The sequence below is a fragment of the Dendroctonus ponderosae genome, unplaced genomic scaffold (genome assembly GCF_020466585.1).
Source record: "Dendroctonus ponderosae isolate FM_Combo_2020 unplaced genomic scaffold, Dpon_F_20191213v2 Dpon_F_20191213_142, whole genome shotgun sequence".
NCBI classification, from domain to species: domain Eukaryota; kingdom Metazoa; phylum Arthropoda; class Insecta; order Coleoptera; family Curculionidae; genus Dendroctonus; species Dendroctonus ponderosae.
Window position 1 is genome coordinate 21,222 of NW_026017552.1, and position 20,007 is coordinate 41,228.

The window sequence follows — 20,007 nt, forward strand, 5'->3', positions numbered from 1 at the left end:
CCTGACCGCGGCAAATTTTAATTAGACAAATTGCCCAGAATACCAGTCACCGAGGGCAAGCGATCTAAATTATCTTAGGTATTATAAGTAGGTAACAACTTGCTTATTTTAAATGTTTAAACGTTTCGGTACTGAGGGACACCCTGTACAGTGCGCTATGGAATCAGATGTTGTTCCTATAGCAACCCAGCTGGATACATCCAAATAAATTTGACACATCGAAGGCTATATATAATTTGTGAAACGTCAGATCCAATTAAGATGGAAATTAGCGCTATTTCCGCAAATGTTGAATGTGTTAAGTGATATCAATTGCCGGCCTTGGGGGAAAATTGTAAATTTTTGCGTTTTCAACATGGCATTTGTAAACAGTCAACCCCCCAAAACCCAGCAAACCTACAGGGACTGATCAAAATCGTGCTCAAAAAGAAAATCGCAATCTAATTCGGATTGGTAGAGTCAATCGAGCCTATTGCAAGTAAGTACCCAACAGGCATTTACGAAATCCATATTATTCGCAATATTGTATAGCGACCAGGTCGACGAATTACAGAGTTACGTTTTTGGCTTAGGTAACAACGAATTTAACGTAAGTGCACCGAATGGGCCTGTCGTAACGCCATGGCTGTTACATAACCGACTTTTATAGTTCATGGTCAAATCGAAGTATACCTTTAGTTGTGTTCTTAATTCTATTTTTGAATTGAAATGTAAAAACAGTGACGGGTTACGTCATGGTATAGTGGTGCGTGTTGCGAGAAGGCCTAGAAGCGCAATTAACGACTCTTCTTTCACAACGTTCATCAATAGACGTTAACGAAGAACATTGGGTTTTGCTGCGATCGATTCTATATTAAGCCCTTTTTCCCTTTAGGTTTAGTTTAGTTTTAATTTTCAGCTCCGCACTGTCTCTAAGCGCTTTCCTAACGTACAGGAGGCGTCGCTTGAATACCTCCCTCCAAGAGCTGTCAATTGCCAGCAGTTTCTCCTCCTTGGAGGGTTGCCTTCCAAACTTTTTCATAAACATCAGTTTCCACACGTGTTCATGGTTGCACAGCTGAAATTCTTCAACTATAGCGGCATTCCAGCAACAGCCTTTCATCCTTCCTACCTCACATATAATTTTCGAGCAGCACATCAAGCGCAGAATGTCTTCAATGCGTAGAAACCCAAGAATATGCAAAAAAAGCTTGGGGGGCAGGTTTTCCAATTTGCGCCGATTTTGCGCCAATCCCAGCACATAGTCAAAAACTGCCTCTCCGAAAATGCGCCGAATTTCATCCTGGCTGACTTTGTCATCCCGGAAGTCCTCAAGACTGCAGTGTCGCTGTTTGGGCATTGTATGGGGACCGTAACTGACTTTCCAGATGTTCAAATTGATCTTAAGCAAACATCCTTCGATCAGCATTTAGAATTCGTTTAAGCGAAAAGGTTGAATGTGGCCAACGAAATCGCCTTTAACACTTACAAACGATCCGGTTATTGTTAATCCATAATAGTCCCTACTAGGGGCGTTAGCGCGTGCATATAACTGTAAATTGCCCTCATTTGCCTTCATTGTTTTGGGTTCTTGGTCAGTTTCATTGGGTAACATGCTGGCACCCAAAAATTAAAATTTGACTTTGAAGGTTTTCACCTTCAATTGGAAGGTGTTTTTGTCATTTTTTTATACCAGACCGAATCGTTTAGTGAAATTCAGAAGTTGCTGATTTTCATAATTTTTCAAAAATTGACGTCTAATTTTATTTGCGCCACTGTATAATGTTACATGCGAGTTTCGTTACGTAGCCATGGCAACACAAACAATTACCTTCATTAATTGCAACATACTCCAGACGTAAATAATAGCGCTTCAATCTATAGGGTGTCCCTAAATAAACGCAATAAAATGGGCTTGAGATTTTTCAACTGATTAACGAAAACGAAGGAAGTGTTTGTTTAGAGTAGAGCATACGCCTGTCGTGAAGATTAAAAGTGTGATTTTGTCGGAACTTTTATATACGTTGTACCACATTTTGCCATTTTTCTCGAAAACGGTAGGTTTAACAAAACAATTCCTCGCAAATTGATAGGTGGCAATTGATTGGTAAAAAAATCTCGCAATTGATAGGCTTTTATCAGGATGGCAGCTCCAAAAAAAATTCCGGGTGCTTTTGAAGTTTTCTGTCTTTAAAGTCACGGAAGCCACAAAAGGTGACTAAATTCTCTCATAACGGCTCGGAGAAATGCTTGAACATAAGCTGCTCTTAGAGACAAACATCCTGTAAATGTGCATGTTAAACTTCGACAGCTTTCACAATTTTTTCCCCTAAATGAAACCTCAAACTCAGATTAAAATAGCTTTTATTTCGTAACTGTTAATAATGCAGGAACGACATGGCACTAATCTACAAACGGTTTACCTAAGAGATCACATAAAAAAACATTAACACAAATTTCAAAAGGAATTAAAATAGACGCCTAATTTTATTTGCGCCACTGTGTATTGTTACTAGCGAGAGCAGCGAATTTCGTAGTACAACAAGTAGTAGTCAAGGCAACAGCAAAGAGTAGCCATGGAAACACAAACAATCCCATTCATAATTGCAAGATACTCCAGACAAACCTAAATACTAGCGCTTCAATCTATAGAGTGTCTCTAAATAAAGTCACAACTAATTTTCAACTGATTAATGAAAACTATTGAGAAAGTGTTAGAGCAAGCGCCAGCCACATAATCTAGGATTTTGTAGGAACTTTTATATGCATTGTACCGCATTCTGCCTTTTTTCGTCAAAACGGTAGCTTCATCATAAAAATATCAAAACAAATAAACATCTCAATTGAATAGGCGCTCCGAAAAAAATCCCACTGAGTTTGAAGTTTTCTGTCTTTAAATCAAAGGAGCCACAATTAAAAGGTATAGAGGAATGAACATATAAACTGCGGTCAGAGACAAACACCCTGTAAATGTGCATCGACAGCTACCACAATATATTACGCTAAATGAACCCTCAAACTCAGATTAAAATAGCGTTTATTTCGTAACAATTAATAATGCAGGTACCACATGGCAGTAATCTATAAACAGTTTACCTAAGAGATAACACATATATCAAACTGAACACATTGATCTACAGGCTGAATGGCCAATAGACAGCAGTTTTATTAGACTGCTCCCTTATCACTGTCACAATTTCGGCCCTCAGCACTTTCAAAGCAATTATAGTTGTTTATTTGGAATCGGAAGTATTGTATAGTCCACTAGACTGGTGGGACGCCACTGTAACAGAAATCGGTGCCGACACTGGTGCTGTATTGGAACCCGTGCCAGGTAGAACAGGAATGGGAGCCGTGGTACTGCTCACTGTTCCCGAGCTGTTTTGCGGGTACTGCTGAACCTGGAAACCAATGAACCAGCGCTCAGACACAACTTGAGATTGTGTCGTTGCCACCCACCGTGTTGATCGAGTTCTGGTTCTGTTGGTTTTGCAAAAGCCCCAGCCGGGCCATCAACAGCTGCTCAGAAACCCTTCTGAGCTCCTGCTGCTGCTGCTCGATGATGGCTTGCAGCTCAGCTTGTTTGCGCTGCAAATTCACTTGGAGCTGGTTTGGTGCCGGGGTAATTACCACATTCTCCACCTAAGTTGATGTGTGATTATTGGAAGAATTGGAGAAGGCCGGACGAAGTTTACCGATAAAGGAGACAGTAGAACCGGCTGTGGCTGATAACTGGTTGCGACTGGTTGCAAAGCCGCAAATTGGGAAGGGTCCAGATACTGAGTCTGGTTCTGAAGCTGAGCGGCGGCTAGATGGAGAGGCTGCGCCTGCCGGGGAATGTCTTCCGGCTGATGAGGCGAAGAGAGCATTGAGCCAACCGCCTTCGGACTCGCTCCGGCCTTCTAAACCATCAACAGGTTTAGGCTTAGAAGCAGGTTTTCTGAGTGTGCTCAACTTACCGCCGATTTTTCCATTATGGCCGATTGTCTGGAAGCAGGAGAATCCGCTGACATAGACGTGCACTTCGAGTCCGGGCCCTTGGAGCTGTCGCCGCCTCTCCAAGCACTGGAAGAAGAGTCCTGCGCCTCCTCACTAGGAGACGGCATGCCCTGACTGCGTCGACTCTGCTTGATCACATCCAGGTAACTGCAAAGCAAGGTTTCGAAAACTGGCGTTCGTTCCCGCATCAGCGGTGGTACCTGACGACTCGATGGGTGCAAACCACGAACTCCGGCTTGGAGTTCCATTGGTGGTAGGTGATGTAGAAGCGGGTTTGCAGCCAGATCCATTGCTGGCCCTTAGTGAGGAAGCGGTAGTAGCAAGAGGTGCCCTCTCCCTTTTGCATTAGGGACTCATGGCAGTTTATCACGCTGTCTAGGTCGTCGACGTGATAGTACTCGTATCCAGAGGTCCCGAGAAGCTCAAAGGGCAGATAACTGAAGACGAGGTTTTAGTGAAAGGATCTTAACAAAGGAGGGGCGTGGTTACCCGATTATGGGCGGTGCCCGATGGTCCAAAAATAGGAATTTCCACTCCAGACTGTGCCTGGAAGTGAACTCCGTCCGGCTGGAGTCCACTAGAGGAATTTCCTTGATGAGTAGAGGAGTTTGCAGCTTCCCAGTGCCAACAAATAGCATTCTGCTGGCAAATTGAGTGAAGTGTGATGATTGGTTCAATTGATTCGTACTCTTACCCATTATCCAGGTTACTTGCAACGGTTTCTTGTACGACATCTTCATCTGATCCTATCAGGGAAATTGCGCACAGATCAGCAAGCATGCCAAGTAGTGTTTATGGAAAAGGACTTACTGAAATAGCCGACAAAGTTCACTAGTTCGCAGTGGGTTCTGTCGGCGTCCGGTCCAGCTCGCTTCAAATGACAGGAAAAGGAAACGGGATTTTCATCGTCAGCGGAATTGGACAAAATACCGTAGAGCCCATTCTGGTCCTCTTCGCACACCACATCCAGGATGGACATCTTCAGAATATCCTTCTGGAATTCGAAGGGAAAGTGAAGAGTCGGTGTCGCCTCGAGTCTCAATGACACGACCATACAATTATGCAACCTTCAAGCATGTGGAACGCACACCTTTTAACGGTTTATTTTATGCAGTTTTATGCCGTATCCTTTAATCGCCCATGATACAGGTTGTGAAGAAGCGTGCAATGCGTGCTTGGTGGAGGTTTCTTCGAAAATTAATTCACCGAAAAGCGGGCCAGATTTCACTTTAAAACTCTAGAAAGTTCTGGAAAACATTGGTAGCTGTTGAAGCGAGTCTTGCTGGCGCCCTAACGCCTGCCTTAGTCGCGCAGGAATTTTTTCAAAAATTCATTGTGCAATAGCTAGGCTAAGTCGAGCAGTGCTTCGTTTTCTATGCTCTGGGAGTGTAACTTTTCCAAGAAATCTGGCGAATATTGGCAGCCTTCTGATGCAACACTTGACACGCAAACCATTACATTTTTCAGCTACGCAAATGTTTCTCAAAACTTAATTTTGCGAAAGCTGGAGTTGACCGAAAAGCGCTTGCCAAGCTTTATTTTTTGGAAAAAATCTGGGGACAATCGGTGTGTGTGAAGCAACTTTGGTATGAGTTCCAACTCCTTTTTCAGTTGTGTAAGTTGCTTTTCAAAACGTAATTTTGCGCAAAGTACGCTAAATCGAAAAGCGCTAGCAACTCCTTTGAGTAGGCAAATCTTCATAGTTAGTACGTTGAAAATTTGAGTTTTCCAGAAAAATTTGGGAACCATTTTCATCATTTTGAAGCAACATTTGTTTGGTGTAGTAAAAGTAGGTAAGATTGAAAGATGCTTGCAACTTCATTTAAAAGGCACAACTTCACTCTAAAACTCTGAATATCAAAATCTGTACTGAATTACTTACCGGCAAATAACCCAATAAGGAGGTGATGCTTTCGGAAGAGTAGTGAATTTGCCCAGAGGTGGAGAAAACGATGATAAAGCCATCCGCAGCTTCGAGTACCAAATGGGTGAATTCTTCGTTGGTCAAAAAGGTCGGTTTCCAGTCCTCCTGGATTTCGTTGATTCGGGATCGGGCGGCAATTTCTTCAGTGTAAAACACTTGTTCTTAACTCATTCGTTTGATTGAGTCACTGACTTACCGTTGTGGTTCTTCAAGAAAGAAATCGTTGACTTCAGCACGGTGGATTTATCCATTTTCCGGCTACTGGTCGACACCATGGAGCTCAGTTCGTTCACCAGAAGGTTGAACTGATCGCGGCGCTTTTTTTCGCTTAGATTCCGGGATTTTCTTCATAAAAGGCACGATTAATTAAAGTTCGGATTTTTATTGGGGTTTTACCTTTTGGAGTCTTTGTCGTCCGAGTCATCGTCCATAATATCACTAGAACAATAGACTACCATCATTACCCAGCCACTGATAATTATTGCCTAAATATTTAAGGAGAGTGTTTCATGGCTTTTGAGCGCACACTGTATGTATGAGAAAGAGTTCGCTGACGGAATCCAATTACTTAGAAGAAGTAAATCTGCGGCTAACGGTAAACAACGGGTTGTTGTCATGTTTTACCTTGAAAGCCAAAGTTTAAGTACCTGAATGTTATTGAATAATGCAAGCAGTGGCACTCGTTTGATAATAATTAAATAATAAATTAATAATCAGTTGAACAGTTATGGGAACAGTAATACCAAGCGGCGTTTTTTTGCATACAATTTTTTCATTTTCCCTGGTACTGTTATATACAGGGTCAAATCAAGAGGCCATTTTTTGATTTTCGGAAAAACTTACTCAGATCGTCGTTCGCAGTGGTGCTTCTTATAAATCGGCATGTTGGGTTTCATCGTATTTTGGCTTCAGTTTGTGTTTCCACCACATGTAGGACTCAAATTGGGGATACATATTAATGAGCAGCGCTGCCCAAAAGCCCCCTGTTCCGCACAGATTTCCGCATTACATTATAACGCGGAAATGACGCGATTTTCTCACTAACGCAAATGGATGCGATTTTCTTTTAAAGTCCCGTGCTCTGTGCTTAGAGAAGCCTGAAAAATGACCAATTAGTGACGCCAGTAAAAGCGCAGATGGTTTCACTTTTCTATTTCCCTACACTTGGGTTGATTTGATGGAACAATGGCTCGCCTCGCACAAACGCGCACAATTCACTTGTTCAACTATCCGGAAAAATCGCACATGCTTTGTCTACTGCTATTATAAGCTCTTGTTTGGATTTTTTTGGACTTTGGGCAATTAGTAGCGGCCGATTCAAAGGCGAACTGTTGCTAGTAAAAGTGTTGCTTCCATGTAGCGGCCAAGAGCAGGGGAATATTGTGAAAACCTGCCCGATTTACCGTAACCGTTCAAAATTTTCGTTACTGAAAAACTAGGTTTTCCAACACTTTCGAGAAAACAACAAAAATGTTTTGCAACCGCAGTAAAAACGATGCGCGATTAACTCAAACAAGCCCCTGGCCACTGAAACATAGCTGCAATAAATGCACGCTTGCCTGTAATAAGAACGGAAAAATTTTCTCTTAAAGGCCACTAAATAGCCGCCGATCAAATAACCCCAGCTTCCACTGGCGCGACATTGAAATAGCGCGCGCGCCCGCTATTTGCGACTTTATCAGCACATAATCAATCATTTCGTAATAGATCTGCCCCGATCAATGAAAGGAATAGCAAAGTCGGCCTCTGAGGGGAGGAAATTGAGTGGGCAAATTCGCTTTGGGAGAGCGATTAATATGCACAGGAAATAGCAGGGAATTCACGTCCGTCATTAGAGACGGAAATGAAATTGTTTCAGCCGGACTGGGACATTTTTCAAGTTTTAAAACACGTTGAAAGAGCCAACACAAAGCGGGACTATCACAATTAATAATCTATCACTTCTTCTTCATTTTGGCCATTTTTCAAAACCCTGTCTCTAACTAAACACCTACCATTGTTCATTCAACTAAGCTCTGGAACTTTACTTTTCAAGTCACGCAATGATGGAATCCTGATTCTTAATAGCGCCTTAACATCAAACGCCCTTTTACATTAATATTCGTTTAATAAAAAAATCAGCCCTTAAAACATACAAACATAAAATAGCAATTTTACAATTCAACCCCCAAGAAGGTTCACAAAAACTAGCCCTCAGAAACGGACAAGGTCAGCGCAGTCACAATGGGGTCCAACTGGGTCTCCAACGCCAAAATCTGGCCGGTGTTGCACTTCTGATTGGCCACACAGGTGATGATTAAGGGCAATTTGTTCATTTGCACCACCTGGTACTGCGAGTACATGCAAATCATAGTGTTCGTTTTGCCCAGGCCCAATTTGCTACCCTGATCGATCGCTATGCAAAACGTGGATATGAAGCTGGGTTTCACTGCCGGCTCCGGGGCTTTATCGGTGTGCACCTAGCAGGAGAGGGTTGATTAGTGCCCAAAGGGGTTGGCCCATGTTTACCTTGAGCAGAGGCACCCCATCTCTATCCGTGAACATTATGCAGTAAAGACCGTCGATTTTGGTCAGGATTTCCTGCAAGCTGTTCTTGATCTCCTCAACCATTGCTCGCGAAATGCCTCAAAACTTTCCAAAGCCAAATAAACAAAAAACTAGGTTTGTTTATGGTAAAAAAATACTACAAATTGAGGTTAACCACAGATCATCTCTGTCATTTGTGAGGTTAATTACTGACTTTGCTTGAAGAAAAATCTGTTCTTAACCGTCAATTTCCTAGCTGATTAGTAGTTCTAACCTCACTACCATTGGTCTGACATGTTTTGATTCAGTTAAATCTATGCGTTAAATTTACAATGTTTATAATACAGGAAGACCTCCAAACTGCTGATAGGTTTAAGCTGGTGACCTCCGCTTTGGATCGGCTGGTTGTTATTGACGCTCAAGCCAATTCCCAATGCATTGACCTGCCAAAGCTCCCGGCTGCAGAGCAGGATGATAAAGTGGGTCAAATCAAGGTACGAGGGGCTTTTGGGGCCTAATAGGCCAATGGTCTAATGTGGGGATTTTCACTTTTCAGCCAACTGAAGCCGTAATCAACCGGATCACCTGCATGGAGTCTTCCAGAGATCAGCAGTACATAGCAGTGACCACTGAAAGCAAGCAGTTGGTGGTCTTTGGGGCCCATTTCGGCGTGGTGAAGAACCTGATTTTGGCGCGAGCGCCTAGCAAGGTGCGTAGTAGCACCTCTTTTTGGATTTTCCAGCCCCTGCTTCGGTTCTAGGTGTGCTTTACGCCAACCAACGATGTATTAGTGGCCGATAGGACTGGGGATGTTTACCTGTATAAAATAGCAGACGAAAGTAATCAGCCGCAGTTGCTACTGGGACATTTAAGTGTGATTCTGGACATGTTGGTAACAACCTGCGGCCAGTACGTGATAACTTGCGACCGAGACGAGAAGATCCGCGTGTCCCGTTATCCGAACTCGTATAACATTGCCACTTTCTGCTTGGGGCATACGGAGTTTGTTACTTCCCTGGCTTTGCTAACTAATCCCAACGTCCTCCTGTCGGCTTCGGGGGATGGGACTGTTCGGATGTGGCACTACTCGGAGGGCAAACAAGTGAGTATTGCCCGGAATTAATAGATTTGGTTTGCATTGGTTGAATGTTTCCGCAGATTAGCATAATAAACACGGCTGGTTTGGTGGATGGGCTCACTATGGAAAAGTTCGGCAGCCAAATGGATCTGGAAAAAGTGGACGTAACTGCCCTCCCAGTAACCAGCATGAAAGTGAGCGAACAAAACGGACTGGTAACTCTAGCTATTTCCTTATACAGTATTCCCAAACTGTATCTATACAGCATTAAGACGCCCAGTTTAGAACATTCGCTTAAGCATACTGTGGATTTGTATGCCAACATTGTCTCTTATTGGCTAACAAGTCGGCTCTATGTGCTCTCAGATAAGTTTGAGGTATATCAAGTTGACGCTGATACTCTTAGGGCAGTGGACGCGAAAACTACCCAAAATAGACTAGTTGAGTATAAAGCGGCCTTTGTAAGTAACGACTGCGACGTTACAGCGTGGTATAAAAGGAAGTTTGATAACGTTCAGGAATACATGGAGCGAAAAAAGCTGAGGCTGGAGTCGAAATAAAACGGGAGTTTTATTTTTTCCAGAGAGTTACTCTACACTAAAGCGCAACAAACTGAGTCCCCCGCACATCCTTTTTTCCCTATGGTTAGGCTTTGAGGGCATTTTTCTGAGCAGGTGTTATGGAGCTGGAAGCAGTTGAGCTCTTGGGCCTTCACTGTAACATTTCGATTCAGCACAGCGCGGGAAATGTTGCAAATTTACTTACCATTGGAGCAACAAACTGCTCCAAGGGATTTTTGCGCGCCGCAAAGCGACTCCCATTCTCCGCCTAGCTCTCCAGGGCACTCGTTCTTTAACAGGCAAAAGCCTTTCTTCGCAGCGCAAGGCTCTTCGCGATAAAAATTCGATTCTGCGACATTATTTATGAGAGTATGGGGAAAATTGACTTAATTGTTAAAATAACTATTAATAAAACACTTATTAGTTGCTTACCTATATCCGCAAGACAGCTATAGAATAGTAGACTAATGGCGATAATAAACCCTCTCATTTTCACAATTCTTGCGTCAATTCTGGGCTATTTTGCTGAGTTTATATATTGTATTTCGGTTTATCTGTGGCTTATGAATATTGAAATGCGATTGACTTGCAAAAGGTTACGCCTGATAATAGCAGCTGCAATTAAACTATCTTCAAATAGATAATATGATTGCTTCTTTAGAAAGTTATGAATAGTTATGATGTGAGGAAATGTCCTTAATCTAAGTTCGGCGTTAACAGGGCTATTAATATTTATGTAGCTGATTTATTATATGAGCAAACGACTATATTTACAGTTTTATTTATTTACATAACTTTGTCCTGATTGTGAGTGGTTTTTTCATGAGGGCATTTTTACAGTTAAACGTATTTTGGAATTACGTGTTTACTTGTTGAGCCTTCTATCCGACGTTGTCAAGTCAGACGATTTTTCCCTGTATTTGATCACAGGATCCTTTTGATCAGCCCTCCCCACAAACCAAAATATTATTAATGTCACTTTTGGCATTCGACTTGTCAAAGTTCTGTAAGTTAATCCAAGGGTTGTGTTTCGTGGGGTTTTAAATTGCGATTTCGTTTAAACCGAGCCCCCGTGCTTAACACGAACACTGAAAACTTTGAAAGTAAAGTTTGAGCGATAATGTGCAATAACGACGAGCAATTCCGTGCAATACACACTGTATGAAAATGTTCGTGGGGTTTTAACCTAATGGTTGAAGAATTTGAAATATGGAAGAAAAACCTGAAATATCCCCTAGTGAATCGACTGTGCCTGAATCTCCGCGGCCCACAGCATTTACGATAGACTTTGGCAATGAGAAGAAGGTGGACTTGCAAAGGCACAAATCACTGGCTGAAAAGTTCCAGCAGAGACACAAAAGGGGCAAGTCTATGTCCAAGTTGGAAGGCAGCAGTGTTGCAACGCCCACCGCCACCAAGAGACACCCCCTGACGGGGAACTTGCCCAGGAAGTCCAGTTTTCACTCAGAAGGTTCGTTGATTTGTCTTTGTTTTGCAATTGAGCACTGATTTTCCACTCATGCAATCATCAGTTGGATGTGTGGAAATTTGCTCGTTGGTTCCCGTTCTATGAAATCCGTTTCCTGCCTGTTTAGTAGCGTGTGTTTAAAAACGAACTAAAGCTAAAATAGGAGTGTCTGGTTAAGTTATTCTGAGTGCCTAGAAAATTGCTGGATCACACATTAGGATTGTCGATGATTTAGCTAGTTTTGCCAATTTCAGTGTTTGTTTGAGTAATAATTCGGTCACTGCCCACGTTAGTGTAAAGGGAGGTTTCATTGTTGGGGCGAAAATTTTCCAAAAAGCCAAGGATTTTGGTTGTTAAAAATAAACCCGCTGTTTGAAATAGCTGACCCCAATGGGATTTTAGGTCAGAGACAATTTGCAAAGCAAATTAGCCAGATTTAGCCGATTAAGTATGGTAGGTAGGTATTTTTTGGGGATTTGGAGGCCCCAACTAATAAGTTAATCATTGGCATACCAATTCGGGCTAATGTTTCAGCCATTTGTCTTAATATGCATCATTCATAAGCAACTTTCTTTGTTAATTATCAACTGTTTTGTAATCAGTTTCTTCCGCTTTCGCTGCTTCCATAATGTATTCGCTGATTTTTATCGGCAACTTCTGGCATTTCGAATAACAACCGGAAATAATGCAATTCCTCTTCATTTCTTCATTTGTTGCCATTCGGGAAATTCAGGCAAACGCCACAATATAAGGTAATGGATCAACGCTCTGTTGGTCGCTAATTTACCGTTTGGCCCAAAAGAAAATGCGAGCATGTGCTTGGAAATTGTAATTATAATCTTTATAAGTGTCTTATTAGAGCTTAGGCAACACGCACCGTAATTAACAGGATTATCGTGTGCTTCTTGCTAATGTTTTCCTGATACAAGCACCGATTAAATCTAGTTTAATTGGAAGTAATTCACGATAAATCAACCAGTCTATTAATTAGGCGTTATCTGGTCAAGGGTTTCGATCAAATGGCCAAAAAATCCAAATAATTTTCCATTTATGGTATAAAAAATTCGCTAATATTCGGGTCAGGTGCGGCATAGCCTTGAACGCGACTAAATGCTTTCGCAAAGTCCTGGCGTGACTTATGATGATTTAATCTGTATCTATGATGAAATCCTATTGTTGCACCTTTATGTTTTTCTTTAGCAGAATTTTCCATATGAAATAACTTTTTTCATTAGTGTGCTTTCAAACAGGTCTAGCCTATGTATATGGCGGCAATAATCCATATAAACAGGCTTAATTCATATCCGGCCATTCAATCGCATGCTTATTAACAACAAACAAACATTTATATGCCAACCTTTCCACTGAGGACCTGTTCAAGACACCGAATGAGTCATTGAAATGCCATGCAATCCTTAATAATAGAAAGTAGCGGTTTCAAATATTATTGATAAACATCACACGCATTTCGCTGTCGATTTTTTAAAATGTTTTCTGGTTTTTCAGATGAAAAGGTTGAACGATGTAAGAGTGCAAGCGTGAGTTCAAGACGAAGCGATCTCACGTTGCCCTTAGCCAATACCACTTCAGATCGAATGACGCACTCGTTTCCTAATGCTGTCCTATTCTCTCTAAATAGTCCAACTTCAGCTTGCGATTTGCAGAATGTGTCCAGTCCGGAGTTCGAAATGATCAGCCCCTTTAGTCCGGGCGTTGAGCAAGTGGCTCGCAACGTGAACGACATCAGCCTGTCCTCGGACGAGGCCATTAAATCGGTAATTTTTCCGCAACCGAAACATCCCATGCAGGTTTAAAGTTGATTTGATTTCAGGCCAATTTCAATATTCATGACCTGGACTGGATGGATCGACAGTCCGACACTCTAAGCGAGACTGGGACTTACACTCTGGAAGGGGAGAACTACTCAGAAGAGCAAAAGGCGCGGATGAGCATTGACAACGAGTTCAAAATAGAGAAACTGACAGTGGAAGAGAAAACCGAAGAGTACATCAAGAGCCTATCGGTTGGCCGGTTTGTTTTGGAAGAAGCAAATTCCTCAACAGTTTCCTCCCAATATAGCGGCAGTTCGTCCACAGTGTCGAGTCTCCATAGCAGTTTTTCAGCCGGCGGCGGTCTGCCGCCAGTGCCCCCTTTAAAGCCCAGCAACGAGGCAAACTTTGGCAACAGACCATTAGAGCTGCTGCTAAAGGCCCCACCGGCCGGACTCAATGAGTTTGCAACGAAAAAAGTGCTTTCCCCTATTCTGTCGCCCACGCAGAACATTTCCATTGGCGACGAAGACGCCAAGCAGAGGCTCAGCCCCAAGCACCAGCCCCTGACCAAATCCATGCCCTCGAACGCCAAAAGCCAAAAATCCGATGAGGGAGCGATTATTTCCGTCACATCAAGCGGCGCGTTCCGCGGCAAAAGCGAAAGCAAACAGGCGCTCGCACGGCGGCTGAGTTTGACCAAGTCGGAGATTCACGTGGAGGCCTACATCGATGGAAAGATGTACAATGAGGGTCCGCCCAATAACACTGGAAGTCGCCCCAATTCTGCCAGACAGAGCAAACTGACTGCCAACATTGTTAATGTGCAAAGCATCGAAGTCAATCCGCATAATTCGGGCGAATTGGGCAATGTGGTTAGTGCAAGCTTTACCTGTGGGAAAACCGGCAATGTGGCTACAGGTAAGTCGTTTTGGGTCTAATGGTGCATCCACATCTAACGAGCAGAGTTTGAGACTACATTTACAGGAATTTGGTCGTAGATCAGGCTCGACTCGGGCTCGGCTCGTTAGGTCTTAGGACGCGCCATAACACATTATTGGTGTGGAGAAATAACTTTGGCACCACATCTACACGCCCTTTGCCCAGAATAACTAGTTGCAAATTAATCCATGTTTGTTGTGAAGTTGTGCCCACCGGGCACGACACTGGTTGAAGCGTTAAAAAGCACTGTTTTTCGCTTAATTTGCTCCGTTACTGCTGTTTTTCTGAAGATGGCAATTAATATTTGCGAACTTCGCCCGGTATTGGACTGGGCGTAGCTAGCCTGCGCTAATTAATCATGATTAGAACTTACGATATTTCCCGTTTAGTTACCACCGGCCTTCCACCAACCCCAACTGGGAAATTGTCGCCATCGAAAATTCCATCTCCGATCCACACATTGGCGCGGCCCCGTAGCAGAAACAGCCTGTCGGCGCCGCCTGACGACTTCGACACCGAGATGATTTTGAAACCGACCCGAAATTACATCAATTCGCTGCAGCACAAGTTATCGCTGGATAACAGTGACCAAGACAGTGACTACGAGATGAAGTATGGGCTGCAGCTGAACAACACGGCCCATCTGTTGAAGCAGCGCGCTCTGCACATCAGGCACAATTCGCTGGATGATCGCACGATCAACAACAAGCTGGAACATTTCCAGAGCAAGAATCTGCAGCCGATCGATCAAACGTACACAAACGTGTTTGATCAATACCACAAGCAGAACAAGGTGATGAACAAGATCAACAACTCGCCTAGCAACAGCCCGATCAGAAGGTCCAGTAGCTTTTCCAATCGCAATCAGATTAACAACATCAAGAGCTCGAATGTGGCCCTGAGGAAGGACTCCAATCTGAGCGGGTCGCCGTGTTTGAGCCAGAGCGAGCGGATTCAGCGTAGCTCGTCCACCGCCTGCATTAAGCCTAACTATGCCCCCAATAGGGGCGCAGTTCTGGAGCACAAGAAAATTGATAGGTACGTCGCACTTTTCCGCTTTAATTAGTTTCTTCAGGGCGTGTGTTCGCTCAGGAATCAGTTTGGCGACACCGAGTCCAGCTCGGAAGAAGAACTGGAGCCGGTTCTTCAAAAGAAGAAGGATTTGGGCAGCTTATCCAACACGCGCTGCAACCGAACGTTCAGCCTGCGAAGAGCCCGCGTGGACAACGAAGCCAACAAACTGAAGTGCCCGAACACTCCGGATATGCGTCGCAAAACCTTCCAGCCAACGGGCGGTAAGCCTGAACGAGCAATCTCCGTCGACAGGAAGCCTGTTAGAACCAACGAGGTAACAGTGATTTCCCAATTGCAACCCCCTTGTGCCTATAAAAAATTTGGTTCCAGACACAAAGCCGATATCTGCTTAGTCTGAATAAGCGGGCCACGTCGCTTGCCAAAGAGATTCCAAAGAGCGCTTCAAAGTCTGCGGGTTCCGGCTTGAAACCAGCGCCCTCGAAAACACCGGCCTCTTTTGCGCGGTCGGAGGCCGGTCGGTTTAGCATGCGAAGCTCCACAAACGGCCCTATGAAGGGTGCGAAAAAAGACGGCAAGGGCTCTAAACAGGGCGGTGGAGCGCGGTGCAATTCATCCCTATCTAGTCGCGAGGTGGAGTTTCAGAACTGGAAGCGGCGGAAAAGCTACGACCCGATGAAAGCAGCTGCTGAGGTGAGTTCTAGTGTCTGTTCCTCGAGAGAAGCTCCAAAATTAACAACCCATCTAGGGCAAGAAGAAAGACATGGAGAAACGGGCGAGTGGACTGGCCAAGCTCGGAGCTGTCAGTCCGGATAGCTCCCCATCGCACTCCGGCTCTGTTCACCGTTCTCAGGTAATTTTTTTAAAAAGAGGATTCTTCTAATCGAGCTGAATATTGTCTTCCAACAGATTCCCCACCCGTGACGAATTTAGTGCTTAGTTAAATATTTAAAAGGTTTCCTAAAAGGTAATTCTCAGTCATTGTTCATCACGTTTTAACAATCGTCATTGTTTGCGGGTGTTTAACGTTGTTTTGCTTTGATGTTGCTTCACAGCACTTTCTTAGGTGAATTATTGCCAGAGCTTTTCAAGTACATGCATGTTTTTTCCATTGGTTTGTAGAGCTTCCATGGAACAGCCGCTTTAGAGCAGCTGATCAGCTCGGATGAGGAAGACGTCACGTTTTCAGCTGATGAGGGTTTCAGCCCCCCAACTCCAAGTCCATGCGAACTGAGCCCCACTAAGGCCCGTTTAAGGCACTCGCTTTGGGACCGAATGCGTAACTAATTCAATGGTTTTATTTGCGCTTTTACATTCGAATTTCGTGATCAAATGGAACCAAATTTGTTTGGAAAGTTTTCGGATTTTTTTCTGGTTTGGTTTGGATCAAAAAAATTTCTGAGGCGCATGTATTTAAAGCGAATCGACTTGCTTTAATTTTTGAGCGGAAAAGTAGATGCGACTTCTGTTAGGGATTGGAGAAGCATCGCGAACTTTGTCTGTTATCCATAGGCTCGTCAGCCATTTGTTTACTGTTAGGTGTTTTGTCTACTTTTCTCGCTCCTGTGATAAACATATTATTATATAGCAAATATTGGAAAGTATATGGATCTGTACTCTAAACAGTTGATTTGATTGTGCTCTTGACAATTATATTCTTTCTAATATCCGCGCACTGTTACAAATATAATTGAGATTATTCGTGGCTCTCAAATTGATAAGGCAAGTTAAGGTTTTCGACTTCTCCTATTTCCTTGTGATTATTGCTAGACGCGTAAACCGAAACTTAAGCGGGGAAAATTATACTTTTTGAATATTTATTTCGCCAATATCGGGCTCTAATTGTTTAATTGTGAGTATTAATGAAGCTGATGTGTTCCTTTAAATTATTGTTGTATTATTAATATTGTTAGGCGAAATGCGCGGAATTTTTCAACGTTTAGCTCGATCTGTTTGGAGGCGAAGTCCTCAATTTCAATTGTTGTAGTTTCTCAGTTTATTCCTGCCATATATTGATGTGGTTTTCTTCAGGCGTAACAAGTTTGAGTGTTTTAGAAAACTTTGCTCATGCGACGTGATTATACAAACATATCTTTAGCCAATTTGAACTGTTCAAGAATCCATCCCGGGTCTGGTTCAACAACGGATTTCTACATTCTTTTGCGCATTGCTCAATATATGGTTTTTCTTTTCCGTTAAAGGTCAGTTGATTTTATTGCCTCGTTATCTACTAACAGAGAGCACAGATTTCTGGTCGGTTTTCCTTAGAAAAAATTCAATCGATGAGATTGGTTCGGACTGTGCCAATTTTTCTCTTACTTTTTAACCCAAAGCATTGTGATTTTCATATTTTTCTTCGATTTTATGAGGCATTACCGTTGAACTGGGTTAGTTTGTAGCGGTTTTAAGCAGCGCTCAGTTTGATTTCCAAGTGATATCAACCGTCTATTGTGGTTTTTCGTTGACCAAATCGCAGCCCCTTCATATTTAAGTGCATTATCGAATTTACATTATTTTTTATATGTTGCTTTTGTGTCAATATAAGCGCTTTTGTATATGGATGCATCAGCCCTGGTTTTATTTTCCCATTAAAATCACTTGCATTAATATGCGAGTGAAACAAGGCCAATCGGAAAATGTACAAGTTGGAAAAAGACTTGGACTTTTTTTAATACAAAAATTGAGCAGGGAAGGGATATAGCGCGGTCTCTTTCCATTGCATGCGCTGCGATGTGTTATTGTTCGATATCATGGTCCATTACTAGTGGAGTCTGAGGCGTTTTGTCAAACTCGATTTTCATTTTCAATATGGCTGACAGGAGTGACACTTGTTGGACGGTATTTTTTTTGGTTTTGTCACAAAACTAGAAACGAAAACAATAAAATTCTGTGCGATTTGCCATAATTGCGTCGTGTTCGAATGTGAAACCAGCCAGTGCATGGGCTGAACAGTGCCTGAAACCGCTCGTTGTGTTGCAAAGTGAAAATGTGTGATACGTGAAATAATCAGCCTTTTGTACAAATTTTAGTGTGTAGAGTGTAGATGCCCAATATGAACAACAATAATTTCAATTCGAGCTCGCCCAGGCCAACTTCGTAAGTATTAGATAATTTACTATAAAAAGACTGAGCTAATTATCATTTGGATTCAAGCCTTGCCTTATTTACTCTCTCATGAGCAATTAAAGTCAGAGCAGATATGACAGCAGCTAATAAAAGAAGCCAAATGATCATAATATGCATTTATTGTTCAGTTTTCCATGTCGTTTAGGCTGGAGTGTTCAATTTATACTCCCCAGACCCCCCTAGGTCTAGGCTCAATGCTAAGGGCCTGAGCTCAGGTGACCCCTCCCATGGTCTCTTCTATGCTATGAGCAATTTGCATATGAAAGACTCATTGTTTCTTGTAGATTCTACTAAATTCGGCTAATTAACTGCGGTCCATTGGGTTGTTTGTTAATGACATCTTCTATTGGACACCTGCCTTGTCACTACAAACCGAATCACCAACAGGGGATTTGATGTTGACCATCATAAGTTATTTTTAAAGATTTCTTCATTGGATTAGTTAGAAACAATGGCTAGTAACAGCACTGCTTGACCACTGGCCATTAAACGCCTTCAATTCCTGAGTTCATTCAAATGTCCAAAGCAGATCTGTTTCCGAGAGTTCACTCAGATTAAGTTTCCTTCTTCATTTAGACAATGCAGAGTAAAGTGGCCCATTTATTTCGCTACTAAATTGTAAATATCTGTTACGCAACTTGACAACAAACCTTTCCAGTCTCATCAAGTTTGCAGCGCAAATTAAAACAATTTCCTTTTGAGATTGTGGATGGGTGTTTGCCGTTAGAGAATAAGTATGAAGTTGTTTTCAAAGGAAAAACAAGTCGGTGCTTGCATTTTCATGACTATGTAAAGCACTGACTAATGGGTGGTAAATTTTGGAAGATCTTCAAAATCCAGCTTCTGAACGTAGGTATTTGCCTGCTTTTTTTGCAAGAAGTACATTAATGCGTTGGTTTTACTCTGTAAAAGTTTTCAGTCGCCCATTGGTGTGGTTGGGCAGCTCCTATTTTTTCAAGGAGCTCTAGATGTGACTATTATAATGTGGTCATCTTTGGGCACTCAAGAATCAATCGCTAGGTGTTTTTGCTGGAATTTTTTACCTGGAGTACCTGAATACCTGGTTTTTGGCGTGTACAAATTTCAAGTAGGTAGTTGGGCTAGGTAGGAAGTTTTAATTTTTTGAAGACAACGTGACGTGTGACTGAAATATGGCAATTTTTGGGCGCTACTCAAAAATCAGTGTCTGCCTATTTTTCAGCGATTTTTCTACTTGAAGTACCTGAATACCTTGTCTTTGTCGTGTAAATGTTTCAAGTACCTGGTTGGTCTAGTTAGGAAGTTTTGATTTTTTTAAGAGAGCGTGACATGTGGCTTAAGTGCTAATTTTTTAGCGCTTCTCAAAAATCAGTCCCATCGTATGTTTGCGCAATTTTCTACTTGAAGTACCTGAATGCATTTTCTTTGTCGTGTAAAAGTTTCACGTAACCAGTTGGTCTAGTTAAGAAGTTTTAATTTTTTTAAGAGAGCGTGACATATGACTGAAATATGGTAATTTTTGGGCGCTATTCAAAAATCAGTGTCTGCGTATTTTTCAGCGATTTTTCTACTTGAAGTACCTGAATGCCTTGTCTTTGCTGTATAAAAGTTTCAAGTACCTGGTT

At 42.5% G+C, this 20,007-nt stretch overlaps 6 protein-coding genes and 1 long non-coding RNA gene across 9 annotated transcripts; 3 read left to right on the forward strand and 4 right to left on the reverse strand.

The window, feature by feature from the left end:
* Positions 1 to 226: 226 nt before the first annotated feature.
* On the forward strand, positions 227 to 824 carry LOC125503236. Its single transcript, XR_007280719.1, has 2 exons — positions 227 to 478; positions 573 to 824. It is a non-coding gene; the product is annotated as an uncharacterized LOC125503236 (long non-coding RNA).
* A 7-nt stretch (positions 825 to 831) lies between these two features.
* On the reverse strand, positions 832 to 1,720 carry LOC125503233 (F-box only protein 36-like). The gene is made up of 3 exons (XM_048663277.1): positions 1,469 to 1,720; positions 1,112 to 1,381; positions 832 to 1,057 (listed from the first exon to the last, which is right to left on the reverse strand). Exons 1-3 carry the CDS (start codon positions 1,592 to 1,594, stop codon positions 854 to 856), a joined length of 600 nt encoding a protein of 199 aa, XP_048519234.1. The 5' UTR covers positions 1,595 to 1,720; the 3' UTR covers positions 832 to 853.
* Positions 1,721 to 2,999: 1,279 nt separating this feature from the next.
* LOC125503231 (circadian locomoter output cycles protein kaput-like) lies at positions 3,000 to 7,376 on the reverse strand. The gene is given in 13 exon segments (XM_048663273.1): positions 3,000 to 3,380; positions 3,439 to 3,621; positions 3,675 to 3,881; positions 3,939 to 4,125; positions 4,179 to 4,415; positions 4,468 to 4,673; positions 4,675 to 4,724; positions 4,789 to 4,972; positions 5,861 to 6,042; positions 6,099 to 6,247; positions 6,299 to 6,340; positions 6,746 to 6,999; positions 7,065 to 7,376. Coding segments are annotated over 12 exon segments (1,848 nt in total). The 5' UTR covers positions 6,799 to 6,999; positions 7,065 to 7,376; the 3' UTR covers positions 3,000 to 3,212.
* A 613-nt stretch (positions 7,377 to 7,989) lies between these two features.
* On the reverse strand, positions 7,990 to 8,629 carry LOC125503234 (ragulator complex protein LAMTOR3-A-like). Its single transcript, XM_048663279.1, has 2 exons — positions 8,411 to 8,629; positions 7,990 to 8,361 (listed from the first exon to the last, which is right to left on the reverse strand). Exons 1-2 carry the CDS (start codon positions 8,510 to 8,512, stop codon positions 8,089 to 8,091), a joined length of 375 nt encoding a protein of 124 aa, XP_048519236.1. The 5' UTR covers positions 8,513 to 8,629; the 3' UTR covers positions 7,990 to 8,088.
* Positions 8,630 to 8,668: 39 nt separating this feature from the next.
* On the forward strand, positions 8,669 to 10,083 carry LOC109534327 (tRNA (guanine-N(7)-)-methyltransferase non-catalytic subunit wuho). The gene is made up of 4 exons (XM_019899957.2): positions 8,669 to 8,922; positions 8,985 to 9,137; positions 9,189 to 9,530; positions 9,587 to 10,083. The coding sequence occupies exons 1-4, from the start codon at positions 8,761 to 8,763 to the stop codon at positions 10,064 to 10,066; spliced, it is 1,137 nt and encodes a 378-aa protein (XP_019755516.1). The 5' UTR covers positions 8,669 to 8,760; the 3' UTR covers positions 10,067 to 10,083.
* LOC125503235 lies at positions 10,058 to 10,967 on the reverse strand. Its single transcript, XM_048663280.1, has 3 exons — positions 10,499 to 10,967; positions 10,272 to 10,415; positions 10,058 to 10,220 (listed from the first exon to the last, which is right to left on the reverse strand). Exons 1-3 carry the CDS (start codon positions 10,554 to 10,556, stop codon positions 10,099 to 10,101), a joined length of 324 nt encoding a protein of 107 aa, XP_048519237.1. The 5' UTR covers positions 10,557 to 10,967; the 3' UTR covers positions 10,058 to 10,098.
* A 93-nt stretch (positions 10,968 to 11,060) lies between these two features.
* On the forward strand, positions 11,061 to 17,845 carry LOC125502314. Of its 3 annotated transcripts, XM_048663271.1 has the most exons (9): positions 11,061 to 11,537; positions 13,041 to 13,309; positions 13,366 to 14,224; positions 14,635 to 15,283; positions 15,338 to 15,593; positions 15,650 to 15,970; positions 16,026 to 16,130; positions 16,187 to 16,244; positions 16,400 to 17,845. In XM_048663271.1, the coding sequence occupies exons 1-8, from the start codon at positions 11,276 to 11,278 to the stop codon at positions 16,199 to 16,201; spliced, it is 2,736 nt and encodes a 911-aa protein (XP_048519228.1). In that variant the 5' UTR covers positions 11,061 to 11,275; the 3' UTR covers positions 16,202 to 16,244; positions 16,400 to 17,845. The 3 variants fall into 3 exon arrangements, with proteins under 3 accessions (XP_048519228.1, XP_048519227.1, XP_048519229.1); XM_048663270.1 differs by lacking the exon at positions 16,187 to 16,244; XM_048663272.1 differs by lacking the exons at positions 11,061 to 11,537; positions 16,187 to 16,244 and adding an exon at positions 11,783 to 11,991.
* The last annotated feature ends 2,162 nt before the right edge of the window (positions 17,846 to 20,007 follow it).

Bases quoted from the DNA above. Each gene is read 5' to 3' on its own strand.
- LOC125503233 (XM_048663277.1), bottom strand. From the start codon at position 1,594: ATGTTACCCAATGAAACTGACCAAGAACCCAAAACAATGAAGGCAAAT. The intron at 1,382-1,468 runs GTAAGTGTTAAA...TGTTTGCTTAAG, and splicing joins TAACAATAACCGGATCGTTT to ATCAATTTGAACATCTGGAA. The intron at 1,058-1,111 runs GTAGGAAGGATG...GAAGAATTTCAG, and splicing joins GCTCGAAAATTATATGTGAG to CTGTGCAACCATGAACACGT.
- LOC125503234 (XM_048663279.1), bottom strand. From the start codon at position 8,512: ATGGTTGAGGAGATCAAGAACAGCTTGCAGGAAATCCTGACCAAAATC. The intron at 8,362-8,410 runs GTAAACATGGGC...CTCTCCTGCTAG, and splicing joins ATGGGGTGCCTCTGCTCAAG to GTGCACACCGATAAAGCCCC.
- LOC109534327 (XM_019899957.2), top strand. From the start codon at position 8,761: ATGTTTATAATACAGGAAGACCTCCAAACTGCTGATAGGTTTAAGCTG. The intron at 8,923-8,984 runs GTACGAGGGGCT...TTCACTTTTCAG, and splicing joins ATAAAGTGGGTCAAATCAAG to CCAACTGAAGCCGTAATCAA. The intron at 9,531-9,586 runs GTGAGTATTGCC...ATGTTTCCGCAG, and splicing joins ACTACTCGGAGGGCAAACAA to ATTAGCATAATAAACACGGC.
- LOC125503235 (XM_048663280.1), bottom strand. From the start codon at position 10,556: ATGAGAGGGTTTATTATCGCCATTAGTCTACTATTCTATAGCTGTCTT. The intron at 10,416-10,498 runs GTAAGCAACTAA...ATAATGTCGCAG, and splicing joins TAGCTGTCTTGCGGATATAG to AATCGAATTTTTATCGCGAA. The intron at 10,221-10,271 runs GTAAGTAAATTT...GAAATGTTACAG, and splicing joins AGCAGTTTGTTGCTCCAATG to TGAAGGCCCAAGAGCTCAAC.
- LOC125502314 (XM_048663270.1), top strand. From the start codon at position 11,276: ATGGAAGAAAAACCTGAAATATCCCCTAGTGAATCGACTGTGCCTGAA. The intron at 15,971-16,025 runs GTGAGTTCTAGT...CAACCCATCTAG, and splicing joins CGATGAAAGCAGCTGCTGAG to GGCAAGAAGAAAGACATGGA. The intron at 16,131-16,399 runs GTAATTTTTTTA...ATTGGTTTGTAG, and splicing joins GCTCTGTTCACCGTTCTCAG to AGCTTCCATGGAACAGCCGC.